Below are 28,000 nucleotides of genomic sequence, written 5' to 3'. Positions count from 1 at the left end.
TTTTGAGGTAAGTTTTATACCATCAAAATAAAGACGTATGCAAATTTTTAGCTTATTATCTTTCATTCCGAGGTTGTATCCTTATTTTGCCTTATTTTACTGAGTTAGCAGTGTTTCTGGTCAAGTAAATTGCAAATCATATGTAAATTCCTTTACTAGTTGCACAATAACAATGTAGGTGCATTTTTTCAGTAACATTTGGAGTGACAATACTAAAACAGCTGCCACTTAAACCAGTAAAACCATTTTTGTTTAATTTGTTACATTAACTTTGGTTATAGTTACATCAATATTCATACCAAATTAGAACACTAAAAGTTTATTCATTTGATTTTTTTGTAATTTTAAGGATAACAGACACATGCTTAAAAAAACCATAAGATATATACTGTTATAGGCATTTTTCAAAATTCTAAACTATATAATCATTTCCAAGATTTTTTCAAAAAAATAGTATTGTCCTGTATTCTACACTTATTCCTAATCGAAAAACTAGGGAGGAATGTACACAAATACAACTCTTATGAAAACAGTTTATTCAGTGTGTAGCTTATTGGGATCTGTGAATCTTGCTGTGAGGATATAAATTATCGCAGGCAGGGGCACCAAGCCGATGAGAGACCAGTGGAAAACAGGCAATGCTGCCAAACCGTACGTGTGCAGAGCCCAGTGTCCCAGCAGGATCAAAATATTACGCAAATCACTCACTGTGCTAACAACCAGGAACATCATAGACTGGAACAACCATCATTATCATTACATTTCTTAATTTTTAACTATAAATAAACTTATGCCATGTTTAAATAGTGTACAATAACATATTAATCTCTTTAATTCAAGGGGATGGCCCTTGAAACACCTCCAAAACCATCAAAGAAAAATATTATAATCTTATGACAAGATAAGTTTAATACGACAGAAATCCAATTATCCGAACTCTTAATTATCATGACTTTGAAAAAACCTGGTTGTACAAACTATCCCATGAACAATGATTTCAGTAGTCACACACAGTACACACATTTGGGCAAAGATATTGCAGGTAAACAGTTAGCCAAGTTGTTACATTGTGGGAACAGTGGCGTAACTAGTTTGATTGCGCCCCAATGCAAGTCTTCCTGGATACTGCTTCGCTACATACGGCATTGTACAATCTTCTATCCAATTAGAGAAAGATATATGATATACTAGTTATTTAGGTTATCATCCTGTCAAAAATGACGGTATTTCTAATTTTTTAATGTTTTATAATCAATGGATTATTAAAAACTTATGATGTTATGACTTTTTAACTGTTTGTATTTCTTGGTCATATTAGTTTCAAACTTAGTAAAATTTAAATCAATCATTCAATCACCTGGTAATTGGTAAACGTAAACACTAATGTTAAATTTGGCAAAACACCTGGTAAATGTTAACACCAATGATGAATCTTTTGTTTACATTTACATGTTTTGATTGTCAAAAGATTATGTACAAACATTTCAATTAGGGCTAACTACAAGACTAGGATCACATTACATACTTTCAATTAATTATTGTACTTTTTAGGACGATAAAATAAGACTACTTCTTTTTACTTTTTACATTTATTTTACATTTATTCAGTGACATATAAATGATGTAAGAAGCTCCAACATTATCTTAATGTTAATTTTATGCTAAACATGAAACATAGACATTTTTAATTGAGGGTTTTTAATTCCTACTCCCACTCCCTGACAAAGCCCCTACGGCTCTTTGTTTCTAGGAACCGTCTAGCTAACCTTTTTACATCTAAAGACCGAGCTCTCTCATGTTCAATACTAATTACACTAAGGTCACACAGCCTAGTATTGGACATAGAATTTCTTAAGTAGTTCTTAATTATTTTTTAGTTTGGAAAAAGACCTTTCACTACTTGCCACAGTCACGGGTAATGTAAGAAACATTATGAATGCAGTACATACGTTTGGCACACTTGATGAAATAAACTTATTTTCAATCAATAGATAATCAGCCAGCTGGCTGATCTTGCTTATTTTATTACTTCTGATGTCGTCTTTGACTATATTTCTAAAGCAAATGACTTCGTTAACTAAAGCATGAGTTACATCAGATTCATATTTTTTACAAAAGTCAGAGGCTGACTGTACGAGTTGTTCGTCAGAAAAACCGTAACAAATTATCTGGGTTTAAAAAACTGAACGTGTGTCAGTTATACATAACATAGATTTAAAACCTTTCGTTTTAACTGTGAAATTAAAATATCAACAGCTCTCACAAATACCCTAACTTTAAAGCAATGCACAGGATCACTAAACTCATAGTCACTAGAAAGTTCGTCAAAAAAAGTCTTTACTTTTCTTTTACGTTTGGAGGTCATTGACGAATCAATATTCCACTTAGCAGCTAACCTCCTGGCTTGATCTAGGACATCGTCGAATTCTCCTCGCAGTTGGCTCACAGTATTTAAACACTTCTGAAGGAGATTCTTTGCATCGTCTAGATTAACGTCGGACCTCTGTAGGTTTTCGACGTGATCTGGATTCTTTCTAAAATTCGACTTTGAAACACTAACATCAAAACAAACTCAAAAGAAGACATTTCCTTTATAAGACCAGTTGCTTCTGCGACTTCATTGTTCTTGCTTGAAGTCAAAATTATTTTCGATAGACACTTCAGCACAGCGACAAAATTTACATTGATTGATAGTAAAGCGTCGTACCTTGACGACCACCTAGTAGGACAGAGTTTTTTTCAAGGTTAACTTGATAACACAGGAGTCGGTCAACTCTTTTAAACATTGCCATCTTGGTAGGCTTTGGCCGAAAAATACATAAATACTGTTTTATTGTATCATAGAATGATGAAATCTCTGAAATCGATTTCACACTGTCGTTTAAAACTAATTTAAATTGTGACTAGCACAATGGACATACTCAGCATTAGGAGACTTTGATTTTATTCTGGTCTGCAGTCCTGTGTAAATTCCATTCATGACAGAAGCGCCATCATATCCTTGACCTCGGCACTTATCAAAAGATATTTCTTTTCTTCTATAAATTTAACTACAAGATCCTCTAGTCCTTCGGCTGACTGGTCTAGTACTTGCACAAAGCCTAAAAAGGATTCCATTATCTCAAGCTGATTTAGGTCTGGTTTGTATAAAACATATCTTAAGATTATTGATAACTGATCAATTTTTCGAAATGTCTTGTGTAGTATCTAAAATGAGAGAAAAAAATGGAGACTGTTGAACATCAGTCAATATTTTACTCAAAATCTGATGAGATATGTCAATGGAATAAGCTCGTTTTGAATTGAAGGGCTTAAGTATTTTACCCTACTATCTTCGTTTTCCAGGTGAATCTTTAAAATAGGGTCGTATCTAGAAAGGAGATCAATAATATTCAGAAAATTTCCTGACTCACTCTTAACATTTTTTATGCTCTCAGATCGATGACCTCTAAGAGCTAAGATTACAAGGTTGACATTGTTATGATAACATCCAAAATTCTCTTTATTACTTCAACCAGTTTATCTTCTTTGTCATAGAAAAGAGTTTTGATATCTCTATTATTTTTTCTTATTCCATATGAGATACATGCATTAATATGGCACTTACTCAATTCGTGGTCTTTAATTTTTGTTGACAGATTTCCTCCAATCATTAATTTTCCCAGTAGACCATGCATTGTTAAAGTTTTTATCAAGTCTGTTAGCAAACAGCCAACATGGTTCACAATACACGCCATTTAAAGACGGAGAGTAACAAAGCCAAAAGCGCTCAATTTTTTGACCAGTTTTTTCGTTTCGGAAAAATAATAATCTTTCGAAAAGGATCTATTTGTTTTTAAATGTCTTTAGGGAATGGCCCTTGAGGTCTACACGGTTCGGAGTTCAAAATCCGAGATTTCAATTCATCAATTGTTAATATCTTCTGAGAAAAGAGCTATGTCTGTACTCTCTACTCCACCATCATTGCAGATTATACCAAAGACATCAGTATTTTCTTGTACTGAAATACTTCCGCCAGTTGCTGATGTAGAAGGAGCAGTATATGTAATATTTAAATCAGCAGACTTACTCACATTTTGGTGGACTTCTGAAGTTTGGTTATCGGCAAGAACATTCAATTCGACGATATCTTCTGACGTGGATATTTTACCCCCAAGCCCACATTCATTCGTCACCAACACCATCGTCACCTGATTGACTTTGAGAGGTATCAGCAAAATCCCGTTTTTTAAAAAACGTGTCAATCTTTGGTAGTTTCTTCACTTTTTCTTCTTCTTGTTTTTTCCTTTTTCGGAACTCGGCACCACACTAGGTCTTTTGTTTCCGTCCATTTCGTTCAATCACAAACAATCATAACGAAATCCATTAAAAAACGCACAAATTTATTATATGGTAAAAACGGTCCCACTGATTTAAATTGTATAACAAATACACAGACAAAATTGTTTTTGTAATAAAACTCACACTACTGAACCGCACAATCGTACTAACAAGGACCGACTGACAAGACAGGGTGACTAGTCTGTGAGTGCGCAGCGGCCACCCCTCCCCCGCCGAGACTTGGACTCGCCCAGGCACCCGGCACACGAGAGGGGAGGGGCGGCGGCCTACTACATGCCGCATGACCTTGAGATGCGCAGCAGTTACGGAGTAAAACTGAGTTGTGGGGACAGCGCGCGGCTCAGTAGTGTCCCAACATTCAAACTGAACGTATCAGTCCGGCATAGTAACATCGCAGATAACCTAGACTTGAGTGGACTAGTTATCATATTTCATTTCAAATATACTCATCATGAGAATATTTTTAAATAGTGTATTAATAGTTCATACTATTGTACTGTTAGAATAACGAATAAAACTCGGTGGTCAAATGTTTTGTTACCCACAAATTTAGCTTCAATTAAAAAAAAAAAAGACTTTTGCGCCCTTCCTGCGCCCCCTGAAGGGCGCCGCATTGGTTGCATTGGCGTTAGTTACGCCACCGTGTGGGAATGTAGCAAATTTGTATCTGTCCTCGAGATTAGAGATGAGAGTTACATGATAGTACTATAGTATGCATTTGACAGTGCTGTAATAAATGTGATTACAAACAAAGTTACATTGTCTTTACCTAAATACTGTGAAATACCATTGTTTTATCAAAATTTGTATTCCCTGAAATTAGTTGCTTTTTGAAGAAAATTCCGAACTATCTGGATTTATGAGTATCAAAATGGGGTCTGATCCCAATTAATTAAAATAAGTTACAACGGCATATTCTTTTACTAATGACATTAATGTTTTGTACATTCACAAATTTTAATTTGTAAAATTTCAAATTATATATATCGATAGAAACATTCATTGCTTCCAAACAATCCCAAGATTGAAACAGTTGTTTGACAATTCTACCTATGAAAATAATAGTAATAGTTTGAAACCAATGAATTACCAATAATTTAGCATATATTTATTTATTTAGTCAAATCTACCTCATTTTTATTATAAACATGTTCACACAATATTGTAAAAAAGAAGAAAATAAGTGCTTTATTAAAAATTAATAAGATTCAAATTATGACACTTACAAAACAATGGTCAGATAACAGTTTGCTCGGTTGGTGTCATACCGATTTACAACTAATAACAATAAAACGTAACTCAATACTTTGAAAGAAATATTTAAGTATTTAATATTAAAGTCTATTTATATTAAAACAAAATATTAAAAATTCATGAATAAATAAAAAAATCCTTGAACTATAAATAATAAAAATTAAATAAAAAGGAGAAAAAGTATGATTCATTGGACATTACCTAAATATAAGTTACATCAAAAGATAATAAACAACAAACTACTTTAGATAAAAAAATAAATAAATAATTTCAATTTCCTAACTTAATTATTTCATGGAGATACATTCTCGAAATATGTTTGAATTATTTCATGGAGATACATTCTCGAAATATGTTTGGTCAAGAACAATTAAAAGAAAAATCGAAAAAGATGTTTCAAACACCTTTTGAGGATGTAATAAAAATCAATATAGACAATTATTATTTTGACAAAGCCTATTGTAATCTTTGTACTACTTAATGGCCAATAAAAGTTCTGATTTCTGATCAAATACCTAATATTTTATATACAGATAAAGGTTTATCGTTTAAAAAATAAAGAATTGATTAAAGGTTTGAGAAAATAAAAAATAAAAATTTATCACATTAAGAAAAATGTAGTATTGTAGAGAGATGTGCCAGTTTTTTAGGTTAATGAAAACTTTAAATTGATTGTATTTTTTTTTAAATTGTAAAAGATAATTATACTGTACCAGCACAATAAAATTGAGAACTAAAGATGTAGATTTTTATCAGATGTATTATTACAAATAGTTGTAATGTATATTTCACCAGAAATTGACAAGAGACTAAATTTAAGATTTAGAACAGGTTATTATACCATCAAAAAAGAGCCTTTAGAATCATATGCACTCTGAGAAATGATGTTGCCATGAAGCATCTTTTTGGGAAATGAGTTATTATTACTGTTTTATGGTTTGTATATATTAGAGATGGTGCTGCATGTAAAGAAAAATTCCAAGTTAAACATAATTACAATACTTATACAAATTGTCCTGTGGAGGTACATAAATTAAAGTTTTTTGAAGAGAACATATTTTATGAGTAAAATATTCTTATTCCATCTCTCCATACAATTTAGAACTTAAGAATCTGAACAATCTTATAAATAAAAATGAATCGCCAAATTTGTTGGTAAGTGCTAATCTCGGGAACGGCTGGACCCATTCGGTTAATTTTTTTTGTAAAATGTCCACTGAAATCCAAGGAAGGTTTTTATAAAGAAAAAGTTAAGAAAAGTTACCTGGAATATTTTGGAATTCAGAAAAAATTGTAGTTTTTACGTTTCATAATTTAAATTAAACTGGTACTAAACAGCTGTTGACAGCTATAGTTTGACAAACTTTCTGAAACATCTGTTTACATTTAGATTTTATCAATAATAAGTAAACAGTGCTTGATCGGTAGTGTAATGCAGATAGTAAATAAAACATTAATATATAAATTTTACTCCAGATTGTGCCAGTGACGAATAAAAATCATCTAATGCATTAAATACTGTTATAAAACTAACCTTAATGAACAAAGTTATAAATGTTTTCACATAAGTTACTTTAAACTGGTGGGCTTCCTTGACATGATATTACATTTGAACAATGGCTTACGGAAAAACAGGGAAATGAATACTAACATGTCTCAACGATTCATTCTTTCCCTGGCTACAGTCCAAAAAACAAGTGTAACGCAAAACTTTAATAACGATTATTTTGGAATGTTGCATAACCTTAATAAAGATTTTCCTCTTATACCGAAAGTACATAGTAAGTAGGTAGGACTTCCCCCTAGGTCGTAATAGGATTTTCAGCCCTACTTATGTGTGTATTTTCTTCATCAGGACAAGGCAAACGCAACTATGTCAACACGATTTTGACCGAACTTATCTAGTAATCGAACTTATATAGTATTTTGATCGAGGCAATATGGCAAGCTAAACTGTGACATAGTAGGTAAGTGAATTTAAACAGTCTTAACACATTCACTGCGGGTGCCTCCGATCGGAGGCCTGGAGGCCTCTCGTCGGGTGCGTCCGCCTCCGATCGGAGGCATTCGGCAATAGCATGTTTCAATAGTCATTGTTCCCTCAGAGGTTGGTTGTGTGAGCCAGTTGTTTTCGTTGTTAGCTTGTAATTGACATGCGTATTGTTCTTTGTTTTAGGCTGGTTCAGATAACTGATGATGCACAGTGTATATATTTAGTGTATTAGTTTCTGTTATTTGTGATCATGGAACGAGTAGAACGAAGTAGTGAAATAGACCGAATGCTATTAGACAGTTGGTGACGATATTGACTATTCTAGTGAGTCAGAAGCTTCGGATAACTTGGACACCCTGATCCGCCATGACAGTGACCTCGACGAAGCCCAACAATATGCCGCGTCTGACCAGGAGGACGACACCATCAATGACATTGATCCCGGTGATGTAGTATACGATCCACAGTGGCAACCCCGAACTGCAGGTTTGAAAGATATACCTTTTACAAAGGAAAATAAAATACTAGTTCCATTTCCTGAAGATAATACACCTTTTGGTTTGGTGGGATTATTTATTAGATGATGATTTTTTTACAAACAATAGTTGACAAAACAAATGCGTATGCTTGGGAAAGTATTTTTTTCAGACAGTTTACAACCTAATTCCAGAATAAACAAGTGGTCAGACCTCACTGTGGCTGAGTTAAAAATATTTATAGGTTTGGTTTTTTCACATGGGAACTGTCCGACTCAATAGGATAAATGACTATTGGAAAACTGATAAAATGTTCAATTTCCAATACGTAAGAGAACAAATGTCCAGAGATAGATTTTTATTAATTTTTAGATGTCTCCATTTCTCAGACAATAAACAACAAAACTGATGACAGACTATCAAAAATCCGGGTTCTAATAGATTATTTCAATAATAAAATGAAACAAGTTTATTACCCTGGCTGTGAACTTTCCCTAGACGAAGGTACTGTGCTATGGAGAGGCCGTCTACTTTTCAGACAGTATATTTCTGGAAAGCGTCATAAGTACGGCATCAAAGTGTACTCTTTATGTGAGCCTGATGGCCTTTGTTTAGCATTTACGGTCTATTCTGGGAAAGGGGGAGAGCTTAGTGGCAAAGGGCATGCGGAAAAGTTGTGATGCACCTTATGGAGGGAAAATTAGGGGTTGGCCACATTTTATATATGGACAACTATTATAACAGTTTTTCCACTGGCTTCTGAGCTTCTTTTTTCATAATACCTACTGCACAGGAACATTATTGACAAATAGAAGACATCTCCCTGCAGAAGTAGTAGGAGCTAAACTGAAAAAAGGAGAAAAAAATAGAGCGTTACGCAGACGGCGTAATGGTAGGAAAATGGCGTGATAAACGCAACGTATTGTATATTTCTACCAGATTCGAAAATGAGTGGGCAATGTCTAATAATAGGTATGGTGAACCACGACAAAAGCCATTGCCCATTGTGTATTACAATGCTCACATGAAAGGTGTTGATAGACATGACCAGCTAATGAGCTATTACCCTTGTGAGCACAAAAGCCTACGATGGTACAAGAAAATGTTTATTCATTTTCTACAAATGGTCATGATAAACAGTTTCAAATTGTATCTTGTAGCAAATCCCAGAAAAAAAACAAATTTGTATTCCTTCAGAATTGCAGTCATTGAAAGATTGCTGACAACAAATGTTGCTACACCACCACTTCGCCCCCGACAAGCTCTTACTGTCAGACATGTGCTATCAAAAACTGAAAGAAGAGACACACAAGGAACTAGGTTCTTGAGAAAGAGGTGCAGGGCAGTGTGCAAAGGGACAAGAAAAAACAATGACTGTATATATCTGTGCTCAGTGTCCTGGAGAGCCAGGAATTATGTGCCTTGGCTTGCTTCGATAAGTGGCATACCCCGTGAAGAACTAAACCAGTTCATGAACATGTAGATATGTAAATAGTAATTTTGTATTTAGGTTAGTGACATTTTATTCTAAGAGATTACTTAAACAATAGTGAATATATATCGTGTTTCACGTGTCAATTGGGGGTAAGCATCCTATAGGAGGGCCTATGGATTTATGTACCATGTGCGGAACGCCTCCGATCGGAGGCACATGAAGAATAGTGCGATGTGCGGACGCCTCCGATAGGAGGCAAAAACTTAAACGTCACCGGCGCCGCCATTTTGTTGCCGGAGAATTTTTCCATGCTGTTTCTGGATTCTAATGACAACAAGGTATGAATAATTTGTAACAAAATATTTTAGCATAGTGCATGAGTTTTTATATTATTTTTTCAGCAGTGAATGTGTTAAGTAGGCACTTTTTAACCGAAGTAGGCATCTCGGTCCTACGTAAGTATACATATTTTTTCTTTGTAAGAACAAGGCAAACTCTACTATGGTACTGGAAATATCTTAGACCTGAAATATATGACAAGGACTGGAAATATACGCTTTTTGACCAAAGTAAGTTTCCAAGACCTGTGTAAACCGAGATTTGTGTTTTCTTTATCGGGATGACAAGGCAGATTCAGCTGTGACGTTATGTATATAATTAATTAGAACCAAAAATGCTCCTACACGTGCCAAACATGATATAATAATTAAGTTAAACTCTGATACTATTTACCATGAACTTAAATAATATCTAACTGATGTATGCCTACTTACGTTTTAAAATTTGTATAGGACCCACATATTACATCATAATTGCTTTTACTAAGTAATATAAGAACTTCGGTTCTAAAGATTGCGTGCGAAGCCGTGGGTAAAAGCTAGTTACAAATAAAAATTGAAATCATACATAACAAATCTGGCTCTGTATTCTATTGATTTTAAAAATTATTTTAATTATTTTAAATCTCACTTAAAGCAACTAATTTTAAAGTTTAGAACACAGTTAACTATCTATAATTTATATTAGCATATAATTATAACATAGTTATATTGAAACTTTCATTTATGCAATTCATTGTACACATTTTATAATTTATGAATAAGATAGTTTGAATTGTAAAGATTGATTAATGATCATGTTAGAATTTTAATAAAAAACAAACATTTTCAAACAAATATAAAACAATTGGCGAAGAAAAATCTTTATAATTTATAAAATTAATAATACAAATCCTGTTAGTATGCAAGATTTAAATAATGAGAAAATAACCAAAACATTTTATGAATTTAAGTTAAAAAAGTCAAAACTATAATAAAAAGTGTTTTCTATATAAATTGATATTTAACATAAATGTTCAAACTGTAAAGAATTAAAAGATTTTGAAAATTTTTTTAAATAAACGTAAAAGTATGGACTTAGAAACAAATGTAGAGATTGTACAAGAAAATATGTAAAGGAATTATATGATAAAATGGAAAATTAACTTTAGAAGAAAAATAATGTAGAGGTGTAAATAAATTAAGAATATTTCTTAGTTTAATAATTAGCATTATCGTAAAGATTAAAAGTAAGCATATTCTAGAGAATGTATTAGAAAGATGTTTTATAAGTCAGTTCACTGTGATTGTAGAAGAGAGATTCAATGTTAAAAAATTGTTTTAGTAAACAGTGTTTACAAAAAATTTTCTTCAAAATCTTGAACAGTTAAACAATATTTTGAATTTTGTTTAATATTTCTTCTGATTGGAATATAATTGATTTTATTTGGTTTCTCACTAATTTTAGACCCAAAAGTAACATTCGGAATAAAGGGGTGCAAGATTTTAGACTCTAAATGTTAATGAGAATGTTTAGAATGATTTTCAAAATTAGATTCAATAAGATTAAAATGTAATTCTGTAACACCAAAAGGCCTAAATTGTTGGCCTTCCTAAATTTATTTAATTTAGTCCTAAAATTTTTATTTTAAATTCTAATATTTATTCAACATTAATAAAAAGTAAATTGTAATTGGGATTTTATTTGATTCTTATTAAATACAGTTTTTATTTCAAAGTCATTTTCATTAAATTAAGTTTTTCTGACTGTTTGAATGAATATCTTCAACTAACCGTCAAAAGCATATTTAATATTATCAATTTAAAGTAAAATATTCTATTTTAATTTCATAAGATTTATAATATTTTTTATCATCATCATTTAAAAAACTAAAAAGTGCATCTACGAAAATATTTATTACAAAATTATCAGAATAAAACCACTCAATCCATTAAAATGTGTTTTCTATTAAATGAACTGGATGTTCTTAATTCAAAACTAATCTAGAAATTTTAGAAGTTAACTTGACCAATTTCATTTTTGATAAACAGTGCTCAAAGATGAAAATCTTTCTAATTAAATTGAGAAATCTTTAAAATAAACAGATCAAATAAAACACTACAGACATTTGAAGAAAAAAGAAAAGTTCAACCAATGAGATTATTTTAAAGGCAAACTATAAAGTTTCTTCATTTTTCCCTGCTCGTAACAGCCCTGATTAATCACGGCATTATTAAGCCTCCAGAACTCTGTTAAATTTGTCTGAGAAGGAAAATTGTAATACAATAATAATATTTGTAACATACAAAACAAATTCAAGTATATTTACTGTTTTAATCTCAACAAAAAATTGAAGCATAAATCCCGATTTTTCTGGAATTTTCAAAAAGTAGCTGTTCTATATGATGATATTAACTAGATTTTAATCAATTGTGTGTACCGATACCATAATAAAATAAAATAACCAACTTGATATAAATCTGAATCACAAGTAAATACGATATTTAGGTAATAAACTAACATATTATATTACAACTTATGTCTACTTACCTGGTCTAGTTTGTAGGCAAAATGAGCTGCATTTGATATGACCGACAAAATTATTACAATGTATGGAAACGTGAAATCTGCAAATAAAATATTAAATTATAACAATGCTGGGTAATAATTTTAGTTTTATTATATGAGCAAAATATAACATTTTTATCCTTAAATAAACCACAAAGGATAGTACTATGGGTTAATAAAAATGAAACTTACATATGAGACCACCAAAGACTGCATGTAACAGTGCAAGTATGGGAAAAAAGTATAGAGCAGCGTAGATAGGCAGCTTCCCCACTTTGGGAAGAAGGTACCGAACGAGGAAGGGACGGACCAGTAACATGATAATGATACTGAGACAGTAGAATATAAGAACCATTGTGTACCTAACAAACAAAGTCATGATTAAAAGAAATCCATATAATTTGTACAGTTCTTATAATTCTTAATTTAAATGTAATTATAAAACCATTTGAAACATTTCTAATACTTAAAATAAATATCTAGCATTTCAGATGTTTTATTCTTTGATTCTTTTAACTAATTTTTGATCTCATAATAAAGATACCAAAGCTATAATATCAGGCTGGCCCTGCCCATGTGTATAAGGTTAGCTCTATCCCTATACCATGCTGCAGTCAGTGTGTAGAAGACCTGCACATCCACTGTGATTTAGGTCCACAATGTCCAGTTATGACAAAAATAACAATTTAACTATTAGAGATCAGTTAAAGTAAATAATGCTTTGCTTTGTACAGAAAAAATGTTACTGGCTCTCAAATATACATTTTGCATAAAAAAATATTTGTTCTATTTTAAAATAGTTTCCCTAAGTTACAGTACACAAAATATGTTACCTTTAGAGTTGGCATGCCATCATTATACAAATTAACCATAAAAAATAATAATACATCGCTAGTTTGATATTTCAAGATGACAGTGACACATAGAATCTAATTTTCTTTTGACTAAACTGGAAGAAATAGTTTTTAATGAAATAGGTTTGTTTATTAATAGGGAAACAATATAAAAAAATAATGTTTCAGAGAAATACTAACAGAGGATACACCGCCTCTTGGGTACAATGGATGGTCTCCTCATAGTTGGGTTGAGGGTTGTGCAATAGTGTGTACCAATCAGATAGCTGGTGGGTGTTGCAAGTACGGAGGTCCATCTCACCAAATGGATCAGTCAGCCAGACAGTCAGTACAGCTGCTATGCTCACCTCAATCAGTGCACAAAGGTGGAACACCAGCACTGACTTGTTGCTACGGACAATAACCTTCATATAGATTAATATTCACTAGAGAAAAAACACATTTCCCGCAAAAACCTTATCCCTAGGCTAAAATTGACATGATCATTCATGAAAAATGTAAATAAAATTTTCTTAGTATAATTTTTTATGACAGACAAAATAAACAATGTGAGAATGAAAACACCTACAGTAGCATCTGTAAAACAAATTGTAATATATGTTTTTAAATGCATTACTTATTCTTTTAAATTAATTTTGTACTGTATGAATATTTTTATTGAAAAGCTTGAAAAACAAAAAACCAAATCTAAAGTTCAAAATGTTATTTCTCAGAGAAATAACAATCCAATCTTAATTATTAATGTCATCAAAACTAAAAATGAGTATTCCTCAAACAAATTCCACTTTTAACACTTGACTTAATGTAATAGGCTAAATGCTGTTACATACTTCCCAACTAATGGTGAAACATTGTCGATACAGAACCAATGTAGAACAAGAGGTAAAAGAGTCATGAAGCCCAAGTAGAGCCAATCATATAGCTCCGGCCGCCCCTCACAGTACACACAGATGGATCTGAAGTCTGACCTGTATCCTCTTGGGCAAGCTCCACAGTCACTGTAGTTGTTCAGTCCAAGTTCAATCCGGCCACAGTACTCCCCTGGACATCGAGTCTTCATTTCGCCAACTTTGGAGTAATAAAATGAACTTTTTTCTCGCAACATTTAGATCCTGAAAATTCAGCTTACATTAAAGATTTAAACACCATATCAAAAACCAATTCTATGTAGAAATTACAATTTTACTATTTAATTATACGTTTAGTTATACGAGGATATAAGTGAACGTAACAGGCGGAGTTACCAATCAAACATTAAATTTAATGTTATTAACCCTAGAACGGGCAATAGTATCACTCTGTACTAACAGCTCTTTCAACAACCAGACAGATGTTTTTTATAATGTATCTGTATCCCATTTCATAACTGTCAGTTCAAATGTAAACAAAACAAAAAAAAAAAATATATATATATATATAATGTATTCACAAATATTTGGAGAATATTATAATAACAATAACCAATTGTTAGTCTCCATGTAAACATTTTTGTAAATATTCTGTTGTGAAACTGCTTATTAATAAGTTTTACATAAATACTGTAAATGTATAACTTGTTCTAAATTTTTTGATAATTCTAAAAATATACAGTTATCCTAACTTTTACCTGATAACTTATTTGTTACGAGACTTTGTATGAAAAAGCACCCCTAGTGTCTTGTTTTATTAAAAATGGGTTGATCCCTAAAGAAATAATATCTTTCATGGTTAAACAAATCTTATGACTGCATTTATACTTATGCAAGTATGATAGTTAAAACAAAAATAAAATTAAATACTAAATTTGAAAACTACCTTATTTACACTACATTAAATACAAACTTTCATCTTTCAATCAGAGTCACTGGATTCCACCTGGTGTTTGCGGCCTACTCTGTTCTACTCTAGGATCAAATGATCGGTCTCCTAAGTTTTCACTCATAATGAACAACTAAAACTATAACCTAAAGAAGCTAAACCAAAGTAACAACACTAAATCATTATAAAATACATTTTTTGAACAAATACTATTGTATTTGTAACTCCAAACACTGTACTTGTTTACAGTTTCATGATAACAACATGATTGACTCAACAAGGTGGCTGATGCGTATTACGTTCATGTCAGCTGTCTGTTGAGATCATTGTACGATAATCAAATAAGAACAATAAATCGGTACTATAGTTAATGCTCTGCCGCAATATATCGAATAAAATCATTTACATGCCCTTAAGTGCCTAAAATTTAAATACCTGTACATCTCTACTTTGGTGATGAAAATTTGTTTCATGCCAGCTGTAGGGTTAATGTTCTGCTTGTCCTCCTGAACAAAACTATATAGTATGGTTTTAGGGGTGCAAATCACAAATAACTATGTTTTTTAATAATTTAATTGGAAATGTCATTTTGTGGTCGTATTTGTGTACTGTGCTTATTATCTATGATTTTTTAGCATTATATTTACCAGTTAGCTTATCTGAGTGTTCTGTGGACAGAGCAATTTAGTACAACACCAAAAACTATCCCTGCAGCAGCCTTCACTGCCCCATGGACATATTACTCGACCATGGTACGTTATCTCTAATACCGTCAGTTAGTTTGGAAAGTTATGTACGTTTTTGATTGTGGCTTAAGTGAGCAGTTTATATACTATGAAATTAATTTATTCCTTTTTGATTGGTCATGTTTTCTCACATTGAGTATATGGTTCGTCATGTAATCGTACGTTATTTTTAAATAGAGAAAATTATTTTTATGTGATTGGAAGTTACCAGGTGGAATGTATGTAGATAATACATACATACAAAATTAACAAGTTATGGTTACATTAGTTTTGCTCATTCATTAAACTTGTGTTTGTTTTTTACACTTTTTATTTCTTTGTAGAAAGTATAGTTCATTCAATTTGATTGCATTAATTTAAAATTTATTTTTTTCCACACCGGTAACGAGATTCACATTATTAGCCTAATCCAATTGTCCTCCTGAACAAAACAATATAAGATTTTAGGAGATGAAAATGAAAAATAATGAATTTTAGAACATTAAAAGTGGAATTACTTTTCTTGTAAGGTAGTAGCAAGTTAATGTTAGGTGAGTGTACAATATCTCTTTGCTTTTGTCATGTTGCATGTCCTAGCTAGCAGTAATAACCAGAGGCATTAGCAATCATACCATCTAGTATTTGATCTTTGTCATATACCTCGAAGGACCTTTTTTATACATTGCCATCAGCGTAGGTTACAGCAGCACTGTTGTGGTCTGCACTGATGGCCAGAGGCACTTGTGTCAGGCTAAAAATGAGTTTTTATCCTCGGGTCTAAATTAACATAAATTTCTTTTATTTGGGTCAAATGCCCCCCTGTTTCAGCATTATTGTTAGTTTATGTATGATGGTGTAAGGGCAGTAGCGAGGTTAATATTGACTCTAGATCACAATAAGACCATGTGCCATGTGACGCCCATAAAAAAACAATGAAATATTACTTCGCTTGAGAAAAATATTCCACTTTTAATGTTTGTTATCATTGTCACCTCTTGAAACCTTATATTGTTTTGTTCAGTAGATAAATAGCAATAGGTTAATAGCTTGAAACTCGTCTTTTGTCACTCCGGCCATTAATTTCACATTTACACATATGATTATGACCATGACTAATGTAAGTGACCAATGCTAGTTGAGACATGTTAACACTGGAATCCATGGAATACTAGTTTGAGAGTTAAATTATGATTTTTATAGTTAATTTTTGGTACCAACATTTTAAGTTTCATTTCTAAAATTCATGGTACTAATGACAGTTTACATAGTCAGGAATATTGTACAGGACTTTTACAAATCATTATTAATGGCAGTCTTAATATCCAATATCAACCATTATTTTATGAAAATCTTGTCAACAAATCTGGCAAAATGACGTATGACAATAGATTATCAATCAATTAGAGCTATGCACTAAACTGTCATGAATAAGTATTGGAGGTTGTTAAAATCGTCAGAAAATGTATAGGCTACAATTAATAATATGTCGAAACCTCCATACCCAAATTCTGTTGACTGGCATAATACTTTTAATCTCCAAATAAATAAATTTAATTGGTAAAATTGGGTTTGTTGATTAATTAGCTCACTAATTTCTTTTTCCTGGAATTTTAAATAAAACTAGTGACTGGATATGCTATAGAGTATTAGATTTCTTAAATCTACATAATAGTTATCTCATCCCACACAGAGTTTGTTTGACATAAAATAGAAAATTTGTAACAACAGAATGTAACTATCACATTCACATTTACAAAGTCAACAACCTAACCAAAACCATCTACAAATTACAAAACTCAATAATATTACTACTACTGTCTACTAGACAGGTTAGGTTAGAAAGAGATATGCTAAAGATTTGGAAGAGTTCCCTGGGAACCGGAACGGACCTGGAACAGTTATTTCTGCGAAACTCAATGTACCATTGGAACAGGTTACATGCCTAAAAGTTCTGTGCTCTGTTAAGTCTGATAAGAGATCCTTCTGAGAAGATAAACTATACTGTCAAAATAACTATTCATTGCTACAAGTTGTGTTCGTCGTCTTCGTTATCGTTTGGAACCCCTCGACTTATGTGCCACCTAGCGGCTAACGCTCGAAACACAAGCTATAAGTGACCGGTGAGCAGCGCCAAGCGGAGTGTCGAAGAACTAGTGCAATGCGTGCAGTCTAGAATTCGGTGGAGCAATGTCACACTATAGGTAACGGTTACTACGGATGCGAATTCTGACGAAAATCTGTTCTGACGAGTACGTCCAAAAACCTCGTCAGAACAAGGCGGTTACAGTGTGCGCGTTTTCAGATCTTCTGATAGTCAGTATGTGTCAAAGCCGCCCAGCTAAATGGATGAACTCGATAAACAATATTTTCTTGAAAGCCCGTTATTAAAAATAATGTTGAATAGGGTAAAAACAGAAAATGTTAACCCGATATTTGGTAGTATCTATGTAACAATGTATTTAATTGGTCAAATAAAAATTATTTATTAATTATAACAAAACAATCTCATTTTAAAACAAAAAACAAATTAGATTCATAAAATTATTTAAAATCTGATTGACAATTAACTCTAGAAATAAAAACAACCTTTGTTTGATAAAAAGAATAATTTTCCTTAAAAAAAAAATAGTTTTTCTGAAAACCCACATTTTACCCACATTCTAACTAATTGTGCTGAGTTCTGCTGAACCTAATCCCGATTCTTCCGAGCAAGATCTCTGTTGTGGTAATTTTTATCTCTCATGTTCCACAAACACCTGTTCTCATACACAAGACCGATTAATTTATCAATATCCATGGTTTATTTAAGTTAATAGCTCTAAAATTCGATGCACAGGGTGAAAAAAGTTGCTGACCACACGAAAAAATCAAACTTGATTGATCGCACAAATCGTTCTGACGACTTCGTGTCTTTTCTGACGCAAAAGTCGCTGCCACTGTAAACAGTATCATTAGAAAACAGGCTTTTGTTTGTTCGGACGACTTCGTACGAACTCGTCAGTGCTTGTCAGAACAGATTTTCGTCAGAATTCGCATCCATAGTAACCGTTACCAGTGCCGATCGGCCGACAGCCTTACTTTGTTTGAAGTGACACGTAGCCGATCGGAGCGACAACTACACAGTTGAAGAGGATTGACAAAATATTTTTTACCGGCACCCAACGTAACCTAGCTAGGAAATCGTAGACTTCCTTTATAGATTCAAAGACCTTCTATATGTAAATAATTTGTTACAGCTGTACTCTGTAATGCAAGTTGCCTAGCAACAAATTAAAATTATAGTTTTTGGTCGGCCGATCGGCACGACAGTGAATTTTTCAATAGACAGGTTTGAGGAATTATACTAAAAAACAAACAATGGATGTGTTTATTTACATTGTGTGTAAATTAATGTGCACTATGTATTACAATAACACAACATATTTCACTAAAAAACCAGTGGAAATATCTAAGTCATTGTCATGTAGTTCATTTATTATTTATGAAATAGAAACTAAATGAGTCTTCTTTTATATTATTGATATTTGGATGAATATCACTGTAACAAATATTTCCCTCTATAGAGTAATATGTTTAGGATTCTTGTTTCAGAGTTCATTTTTGCTTGCTCTCAAAACACTCTTGCATAAATACGATTGGTTGGGACACTTAGCACAGAAGGTTGTAACACGGGTCATATTTTTAGCCTTTTTACGGTCCTTCTCGGCTGACACTCTGCTATAGCAGATCTTGCATGCCTTCCTCAAACGCCTTTTGTTTTGTCCTATTCCTACAAAGACGTCAGATTCTTTGAGATAGTGATGTCCTGTCTGCTGCACTACAGGAACTGGACCCAATGGTGAAAGCTCCATCAAGTTCATGCATATTTCCAACTTAAAATCAGTTATGGACAATAGTTTTTTTCCCGCTACTAGAGTTGTGTTTATACGCTAACCTCATGGTTACAATGCTGGTTCCAAATAACACATGCTCCGCTACCTTGTGATACCATCGAAGGGTCTTGCGAACCGCGGAACTGTACGATGACATCTGATCAGCAATATCAATGCCAGATTTTAGTTTGTGGTAGCTTTCTACGACTACCGGCTTTAGGATAAGATTTCCCTTTCGGTCTTTCTTTCCAGTGTCAACCATATCAACACTTTGTTTTGTGGACAGCATAATGACTTGCCTCTTGTCTTACCATCTTGTAATAACGATACCATCTTTATTTTCCACGCACACCATTTCTCCTCTCTTCAGTTTGTCGGCAAATATAAGTTCTTCAGGTATGCCAACACTATCAATTCTTAAGGTACCAACCAAATGTGTGGATTTTTTTTAAAGTTCATTAGCCAACTCTACCGAATTATAATATTTGTCAACATATACTGTTCCTGTATATAGATACGAGTTTAGTAGTTCTAAAACTACGGAAGTTCCCATGTAATAATCAGGAGTTACATTTGATCCTTTTCCTGAATATACCTTCATTTTGTATGTGTAGCCTGACTGGTCACATAATTTAAACAGTTTAATCCCATACTTGTGGGCTTTTTTGGGCAAAAATTGCCTGAAGAGCAATCGTCCTCTGAATGGTACCATAGATTCATCTATGGCTAGATCAGACTCTGCTGTTTTCAGGTTACTATAAGTAACACTCAACAACTGTATAAGTTTATCAATTTTAGCCAGTCTACCAGCATTTCAAACATTTTGATTGTCATTAAAATGCCAGAACCGCAATAGAAGTTGAAATCTATTGCGGCTCATGACATTTGGAGCCACTTTATTTTTGAACAGTACATTATTGCTCCAATAATCTTTTATTCTGGGGTATTTTACGATTCCCACCCACAAAATAACCCCCAAGAACTTCTCCATCTTATTTTTGTCAGTGGGCGACCAATTTCTCAATCTGCTGCTTCGACTGAGCCGTCTGGTGCTCAGAGTTTGCTCAGCATTTCTATTAGTTTCATTGACCATTAATTCAATTACATTCTCGGGTACAAATTCATTGTAATAGTCAATTGGTTCTCTGTCATCTGCCAAATCAATGTGAAAAGTTAATGTTCTTGTGTTGGGAAAATCCTTCTGTAAACCCCTGAATAAACCCCAAGACGGATCAAGTTCGTTTCTTTTTTAACTGGATTTGGTTTTGTCTCCTTCAGTTGCAATAGCAGGAGCCAAAAAGAAGTGTCTTCATTGACATTCTGTACATCGTAATCAGGGTCGTTTAAATCAGCAGGGTTGTTCCAATTGTCAGAAAAGCTACTAAACTCTAAGTTAGGACTATTAGCGCCATCATTACTTACATGGTTTGTCACATTAGTGTCCGAGGTTGATGGCACTACGACATCAAAAGGCAAGTTGCCTAGCTCTACAAGTAGATCTTGTGAAGGGATTTCTAGTTCCATATCAAATGCATCTCCACCACCATATGATTGCAGAGCATAGGAATGTTCAGAAAAGGCAACAGATTTGTCCCTCTGTTCATGCTCATCTTCTGAACTTGGTTCATCAGAATCACTTACAGGAGGTGTGAAATAAGAACCCTCAGATTCATTGTCATTGTCACCACACACAAGGGTTAACTCTCGGTCTATTTCCGATGATCGTAAGGGAGAACTCATACTGGTAAACTTACAACACTAAAAGAAAACTGCAAAAACTCGCAATGAAGAGGTTAGAACTCAAGCATTTCAACGTCAACAACACACACTGACGATTGGATGCAGGAATGCCAACATTAAACACCTAATAATTGCGTAATATACGGTCGGCCGATCGGCCCGGCACGCGAATTTCCGACACCTTTTCAACTTTGTAAAATGACATGTCGGTCCGATCGGCCGACAATTTATATATACGTTTATATATATAAACGGCTGGAATAGTACTCAAGTACATTCTTTTTAACCTGTTACAGTTTGGCACCACAGAGAAAAAGTTGCCAAATTGCGTTGGCATCTAACGTGTTAACACGCGTACACTTCCCATAGCTGCGCGCTACAATCCTTGATCCTCAGACTGTAACCCTGCGACCGTTTACCTGTTTTGAATACGAGCATGGGTGGTTAACAGGCCTATAAAGTTGGCGTTACAAACATGAGAGTACATTATCTGACATGAAATTCAAAACAACCAAATATATTTAAGAAAAATTAATTACTTCAATTTAAAAACAATTTATTATTTAGAAACAAACCCTGCACGTCATTTGGCCCATTTAAGGAATCAGAATCTTTGTTTCTTTCAAATCACACATTAAAACATGAACAAAGAGCGACATGAGACGAGTCTTGTAGGTGAACCTAATTTATATCTAATAAATTTAAGAATATTGAAATCGACATCAGTTAAATTTAAAGTTAAGGAGCCTAAATGTTAGGTCTAATATAAATCTTAATTCCTTCGTTAAAAATTTTGATTTCTTATATAACACACACAAACTATACAAATGCGAAAGTGGCTTTTGTTTGTTTTGTTTTCACGCAAACTAGGCTACTTTACAGATTGTATTGACATTTTACATGGATATTTTTAGCGTCCCTAGTACGAATATAGGCCTATTATTATTTCGAAAACCTCTCCGGACTAAGTCCAACTGGTCTCTAAAGTTGTGAAATACTAATTGGAAGAACCTGCTAAATGTAATAAACTACAACATTGTATTTTAAGAAATTATTGTATGTTTAATTAACTTAATTCCAATTTTAAAACGGTATTTTGATTTATAGTCTCCAAATCCAAACCATAGAATAAGGTTAATAGTACCAATTTATTACTAATCCAATCTTTTCTTCAGATGATAAAATTGTAAACTTTAGCCAAACTATACTTTTGACCGACATTTAAGCAAACATTAAGTTTAGTACCAAACGTCAGTGTTTGGCAAGTGGTGAAATGCCCATATCAAAAACAGTTACAGTTTAGCTTTGGATTGCAGATAGTAAGACCGGTATAAAACCCATGTTAGTTGTTTTTGGCAGAAGGAGGCTTCTTAGAACTGCGTAAGTACATGCTGTATGTGTGTATATATTTTGTTGAGGCCAACTCATCGTATGATACTGGATACATTTCAAAGCCATACATACACCATTGAAAAATGAACATTGTTTAGCGTTAGTCAAAACATAAAATAAATAATTTAAATAAACTATCGTTTGGAATAATATATACATATATATTATGTCTATGATGCAGCATCGACAAACCGCTCTGTGCACCAACTGTCAAGATCCTCACTAATAATATATTAGTTTACAGGACCCCTCTTAAGCTGTTGAAAGGCTTGTTTCTAAACACACTACTACAATACTAATACAATCCATAAGTAAATTGTCAACGTTAAAGGTAAATGAAATCATATGAAAAACTGACTTTGTAAAGCTATATGGACTCAAATCAATGGAAATGTGTTTTAGACATTGTCCTCCACTCTACGATTTCTTTTCTTTATTGGGACAAATTGCTAAACCTCGTGAATGCATCTTCTTTTATTCACACAGATCTTTAAATGGACGTTTTACAATAGATTATTTGATAAATCCTGGACATACCTTCTTGAAGAAATTTAACCACAGATTGAATACGACCCTTTGGTTTTAGAAGTGGACTTAACCGAAGCAAATTCTGATTGTGCTCATGTCCGAGCTCCTGGTGGAAGAGATTCTGCTGTGTCTACTCGACATCTTACACACGCATATAGACTTATTCTTAATATTGAATAACAGTTACGTTACGATTCGGAACTTGGAGGACATTTTGAACCACGAGAATGTGGAACCAGAATAAATCATATTTACTGATAAAGATACTGATTCTTTACAATAAGTTGTAGTATCAAACGACTAACAGACCAGGAAGTGAGAGATTAAGTACTATGTACTAGCGTAACTATATAACTTAACTAGTTTCTAAATAGAGTGATTGTAGTGATATCAACTGATCCTATCACATTCAGCTGGATATAAAGAATAGATTATTCACACTGTGAATGTATCATGTGGCAAAATATCTCTAGAAATATAATATCCACAAACGGTAAATTATGAATTAAACTTCATTCCAATATAGACTAGAATAGTTATACAGGGTGGAAAAAAGTATGGAAACGCTTTCACTAATTTTGTATGGCTTCACTTATACAAATTAAATTTTGTACATCACCACTTGTATTAAGAACCTAGTTTTTGAGACCAGTGGGGACATTTTATCTTTTCAGGGGGACGGCCCGTGAGGAGTCGGACGAAAATCTTAAATGTATGCATAGGCCGAGTTTTGGTATCAAATTAAAGGTCTAGTAAAGAGAAACTCATTACCGCAAACCGCACTTAAAAAGGTTGACCCTATCCAGAGGTACGGGCCGTATGAATTTCATGACAAAGAAAATTTAGTAATTTTGTCTTGTGAAGTAACTAATTTACTTTCAGTAGTATGTTTTATGTCGGTTATGTAAATTTGAAAAACAATTTCCAACAAAAATTATTTTTTTTTACCTCTACATTTGTTGGATAACAGTAAATAGGGGTTTTCCTGTCTTGTCTTCAAGAAACTGAGAGTATTCAATAATACCACCATAACTCCTTATCAACATGAGGTCAAGGTCCAGTCCCTCCAGCCCTTTTATCTCAGGCAAACATAAACTGGTTTAGGCAATACAAACAGTACTGTCACAGCAAAACTCCACAGTTTTTGTATTTTTAATATCAGCTTGGTTTTTAGTCTACGTTATAATTTTCGTCCACGTAAGATAAAGTTGAAAGTCTTCACTAGAAGGTACTGCGATAGTTATACATTTTTTTATTTAAGTGTTTACATTTTATTCTACTAGATTTAAAAGCAATGTCACTTAGTGAGTTTGAGAGAATCACGCTGCTTATGATGCGTGGGTATGGATATCTAGTTCGTCCCTATGAAGACACAGCGCATTTGTTTAATGACACTTTTCTTGATAGACCCCCAATTAGTAAGTCAACAGTGTTTAAGACAGTAAAAGATTTGAAGAAACTAGAACAGTCAAAGATCGCGAAAGAAGTGGCAGGCCTAAATCGGCAACAAATGAACAAAAAATCTTTGGATGTACTCCAAAACATTTGTTGAAAATCCCAGCACCTCGGCCAGAGTGGCTGCAGAAGATCTTGATATGAGCCATACCTCAGTGTTGAATGTTTTACACAAAAACAAGTATCACCCTTTTAAAGTAACCCTAACCCAAGAACTTGCAGAGGATGATTTTGATCGAAGGACTGAATTTTGCGAAATAATGATGAGGAAGTGTGACGAAATTCAAAAATTTTTAAGTTCGATATTATTTTCAGATGAAGCTACATTCTTTGTTAATGGACAAGTTAAAATAGGCATAATTGCCGTTACTGGGCCGACCATAATCCACACTGGATGATAGAAGGGCCACACACAAAGGCCTCAGAAAGTGAATATGTGGGCTGGAATAATAAACAATAACGTAGGACCGTTTGTGATAGATGGAAATCTAACAGGCGAAATTTATTTCAATATGTTGACAAATAACATTTTGCCAGCAAGTGCGTGCTCTTCTTGGGGCAAATTTTAATGCAGTATGGTTTCAGCAAGATGGAGCACCGCCCCATTACTATTTGCGGGTGCGCAATCTGTTAGATGAAGTGTTTTCCTAACCGTTGGATTGGTCGCAGGGGTACCGTTGAATGGCCGGCTAGGTCACCGGATCTTAATCCACTTAGATTTCTTTTTGTAGGGGTTCTTAAAAGATAATGTGTATAAAACTAAACCAGCCAACATTGAGGAGCTGACAAATCGTTTATTAGAAGAAGCAAGAAGAATTACACCCGAGATGCTTCAAAATGTGACTGCAGTAGGTTTTTATAATAGACTAGCTCATTGCCAAACAAGTGTTCGGAGAGCAGTTTGAGCACCTCATTTAAAAGGTATGGTTATTTTTTGTAATACATAGATAATTTTTAATTTAAATTCTTTTGGATAATTGTGTTCCATAAAGTGTCATTTTCAGTCAGAACAGTTTACTTGAGACTGTGAAAATTGTGGAGAAATAATAATTAATCAAACGTTACTTATGAAATTCAAACCCTGTATTATAGTTCATGTTCAGTCATGGAATTAGACTGAGGTTCATTGAAACTTACAATTCTGTAGATTGACACAATTTCTTTGTCTGCCGGGGGATGTAAACATTTCTTTTCTGTGTGACATTCTATCCATCTGTCGGCAGGACATCTTGAAAATAAAATTAGCTATATATTTGTAATTTTGCAAGGAACCTCGGCGAAGCATATTACACGATATGTGAAATAGCGTTCTATCTTGTTCCGTATCCAAATATATACAGGGTGTACATAAAGTCCTGCACTGGTATAATATTTTCTAAACGATAACAGATAAATGAACAAGATTTGGTACATCAATACTACACCTAAAAATCTACTTTTTGAAGGAACTATCAGTTTTCTGTAATATCATGTGGACGTCCCGCAAGGAGTCGGAAGGAAATCTTAAATAGGAGCATAGGTCAATATGCACATCATTTTAAAGGGCTTATCTAGCAGAGTTTTAATGCCGCAAACCGCACTCAAAAAAAGATTGATCCAGTACAAAATGGCGGCTGTTCAAAGGTTTTACTTGGTTACATTTCATTAGTAGCCATAACCCCCCGGTAAAGCAAAACTGCAACCAAACGAATACTGCAGATAAATACTACATTATGATTGTCAGTTGTACAGAAGTGAATTATGACGTAGGTTATCCTCAAGGGTTACAAATTTGGTCCTAATATATTGGTAACAGTGTTTAAATAGGCTCTTACGTCAATGCCGTAGTGTGGGGGTGCTCCGTCCTGTTGAAACCAGATATTCTGGTAATGTTCTCCAAACATGTTTCGAAGTGCTGGTGTAATTTCATTTTCTAGCAAACGTTAATATGATATTGCACTTAAATTTCCTTCAATAAAGAAAAGGACCTACCAACTGGGTACCTATCACACCAAGCCAGACATTCACCTTTAGTGAATACTGCGTATGTGCTTCCCGCATCCAGTGAGGATTTTCGCTTACTCTAGTACGTAACGGCAATTGTGCCTGTTTACACTTCCCATTCAGCATAAATGAACAATCGTCTGAAAAACACAATATTGTTTGCATCAATTTCGTTGCAATCTATTTTGGCCCATCATAGTTTCACAAAATTCTATACGTCGATCGAAATCAACTTCGTTGAGTTCGTGCACCAAATGAACTTTATAAGGCTTAAAATTAGACCCTTTCAGAATCTTTTTAACAGACGTAACAGAGATGTCATGAGTTTGTGTTGCTGAGCGTAGGGACTCTTGCGTATCTCAATAAATGAGTGCAAATACATCTAAAGAGTTGCCTTCAGTTGTCGCAGTAGCGGGCCTTCCTGTCCTATGACGATCGGAAACACTTCCTGTTTCCATAAAGCGTTGAACAGTTCTCCCTACAGTTGTTCTAGAAATTGGCTGCCTCTCGTGAAAGTAGTCATGAAATAAATGGCATGCTTCCTCGTGTGATCGTCCGTTGTTGTTTCCCCAACCAACCATCATAAGAAGTGTTATACGTTCACGTTCGTCAAGCAACATAGTGTAGTTGAAGAACTACAAGCAATACGACAAACTCTTTTGTACTAAAAGTGCACTGATAGAAAGGTTGGACAGCACTACTAAAACAAGAAAACTAGAATAGCCTACTATGAATAGACTGCTAATTGGAAAGTCCAAACTGCGACCCAAGATAAGAGCTTTTTAATTGTTACTGTTATCAGGTTTTCCCCGTTATCAATATATTAGGACCATATTTGTACCCCTTGAGGATAACCTACGTCATAATTCACTTCTGTACAACTGACAATCATAATGTAGTATTTATCTGCAGTATTCGTTTGGTTGCAGTTTTGCTTTACCGGGGTTATGGCTACTAATGAAATGTAACCAAGTAAAACCTTTGAACAGCCGCCATTTTTGTACTGGATCAATCTTTTTGAGTGCGGTTTGCGGCATTAAACTCTGCTAAGATAAGCCCTTTAAAATGATGTGCATATTGACCTATGCTCCTATTTAAGATTTCCTTCCGGACTCCCTTGCGGGGACGTCCCCATGATATTACAGAAAACTGATAGTTCCTTCAAAAAGTAGATTTTTAGGTGTAGTATTGATGTACCAAATCTTGTTCATTTTATCTGTTATCGTTTAGAAAATATTATACCAGTGCAGGACTTTATGTACACCCCTG

General features: G+C 33.6%; 1 protein-coding gene across 4 annotated transcripts; it reads right to left on the bottom strand.

Moving 5' to 3' along the window:
* Positions 1-519: 519 nt before the first annotated feature.
* On the bottom strand, positions 520-17,832 carry LOC124373859 (JNK1/MAPK8-associated membrane protein). 4 transcript variants are annotated; one of them, XM_046832183.1, is made up of 6 exons: positions 17,651-17,832; positions 14,070-14,351; positions 13,420-13,629; positions 12,578-12,747; positions 12,368-12,444; positions 520-735 (listed from the first exon to the last, which is right to left on the bottom strand). In XM_046832183.1, exons 2-6 carry the CDS (start codon positions 14,342-14,344, stop codon positions 535-537), a joined length of 933 nt encoding a protein of 310 aa, XP_046688139.1. In that variant the 5' UTR covers positions 14,345-14,351; positions 17,651-17,832; the 3' UTR covers positions 520-534. The 4 variants fall into 4 exon arrangements, with proteins under 4 accessions (XP_046688139.1, XP_046688148.1, XP_046688143.1 ...); XM_046832192.1 differs by having other exon boundaries at positions 17,704-17,823; XM_046832187.1 differs by lacking the exon at positions 17,651-17,832 and adding an exon at positions 17,263-17,494.
* Positions 17,833-28,000: the final 10,168 nt, after the last annotated feature.

This window comes from Homalodisca vitripennis, chromosome 1, assembly GCF_021130785.1.
Source record: "Homalodisca vitripennis isolate AUS2020 chromosome 1, UT_GWSS_2.1, whole genome shotgun sequence".
Lineage (NCBI taxonomy): Eukaryota > Metazoa > Arthropoda > Insecta > Hemiptera > Cicadellidae > Homalodisca > Homalodisca vitripennis.
Note: the sequence above shows the minus strand (reverse complement) of the source record. Positions and strands in the feature narration are given on the sequence as shown.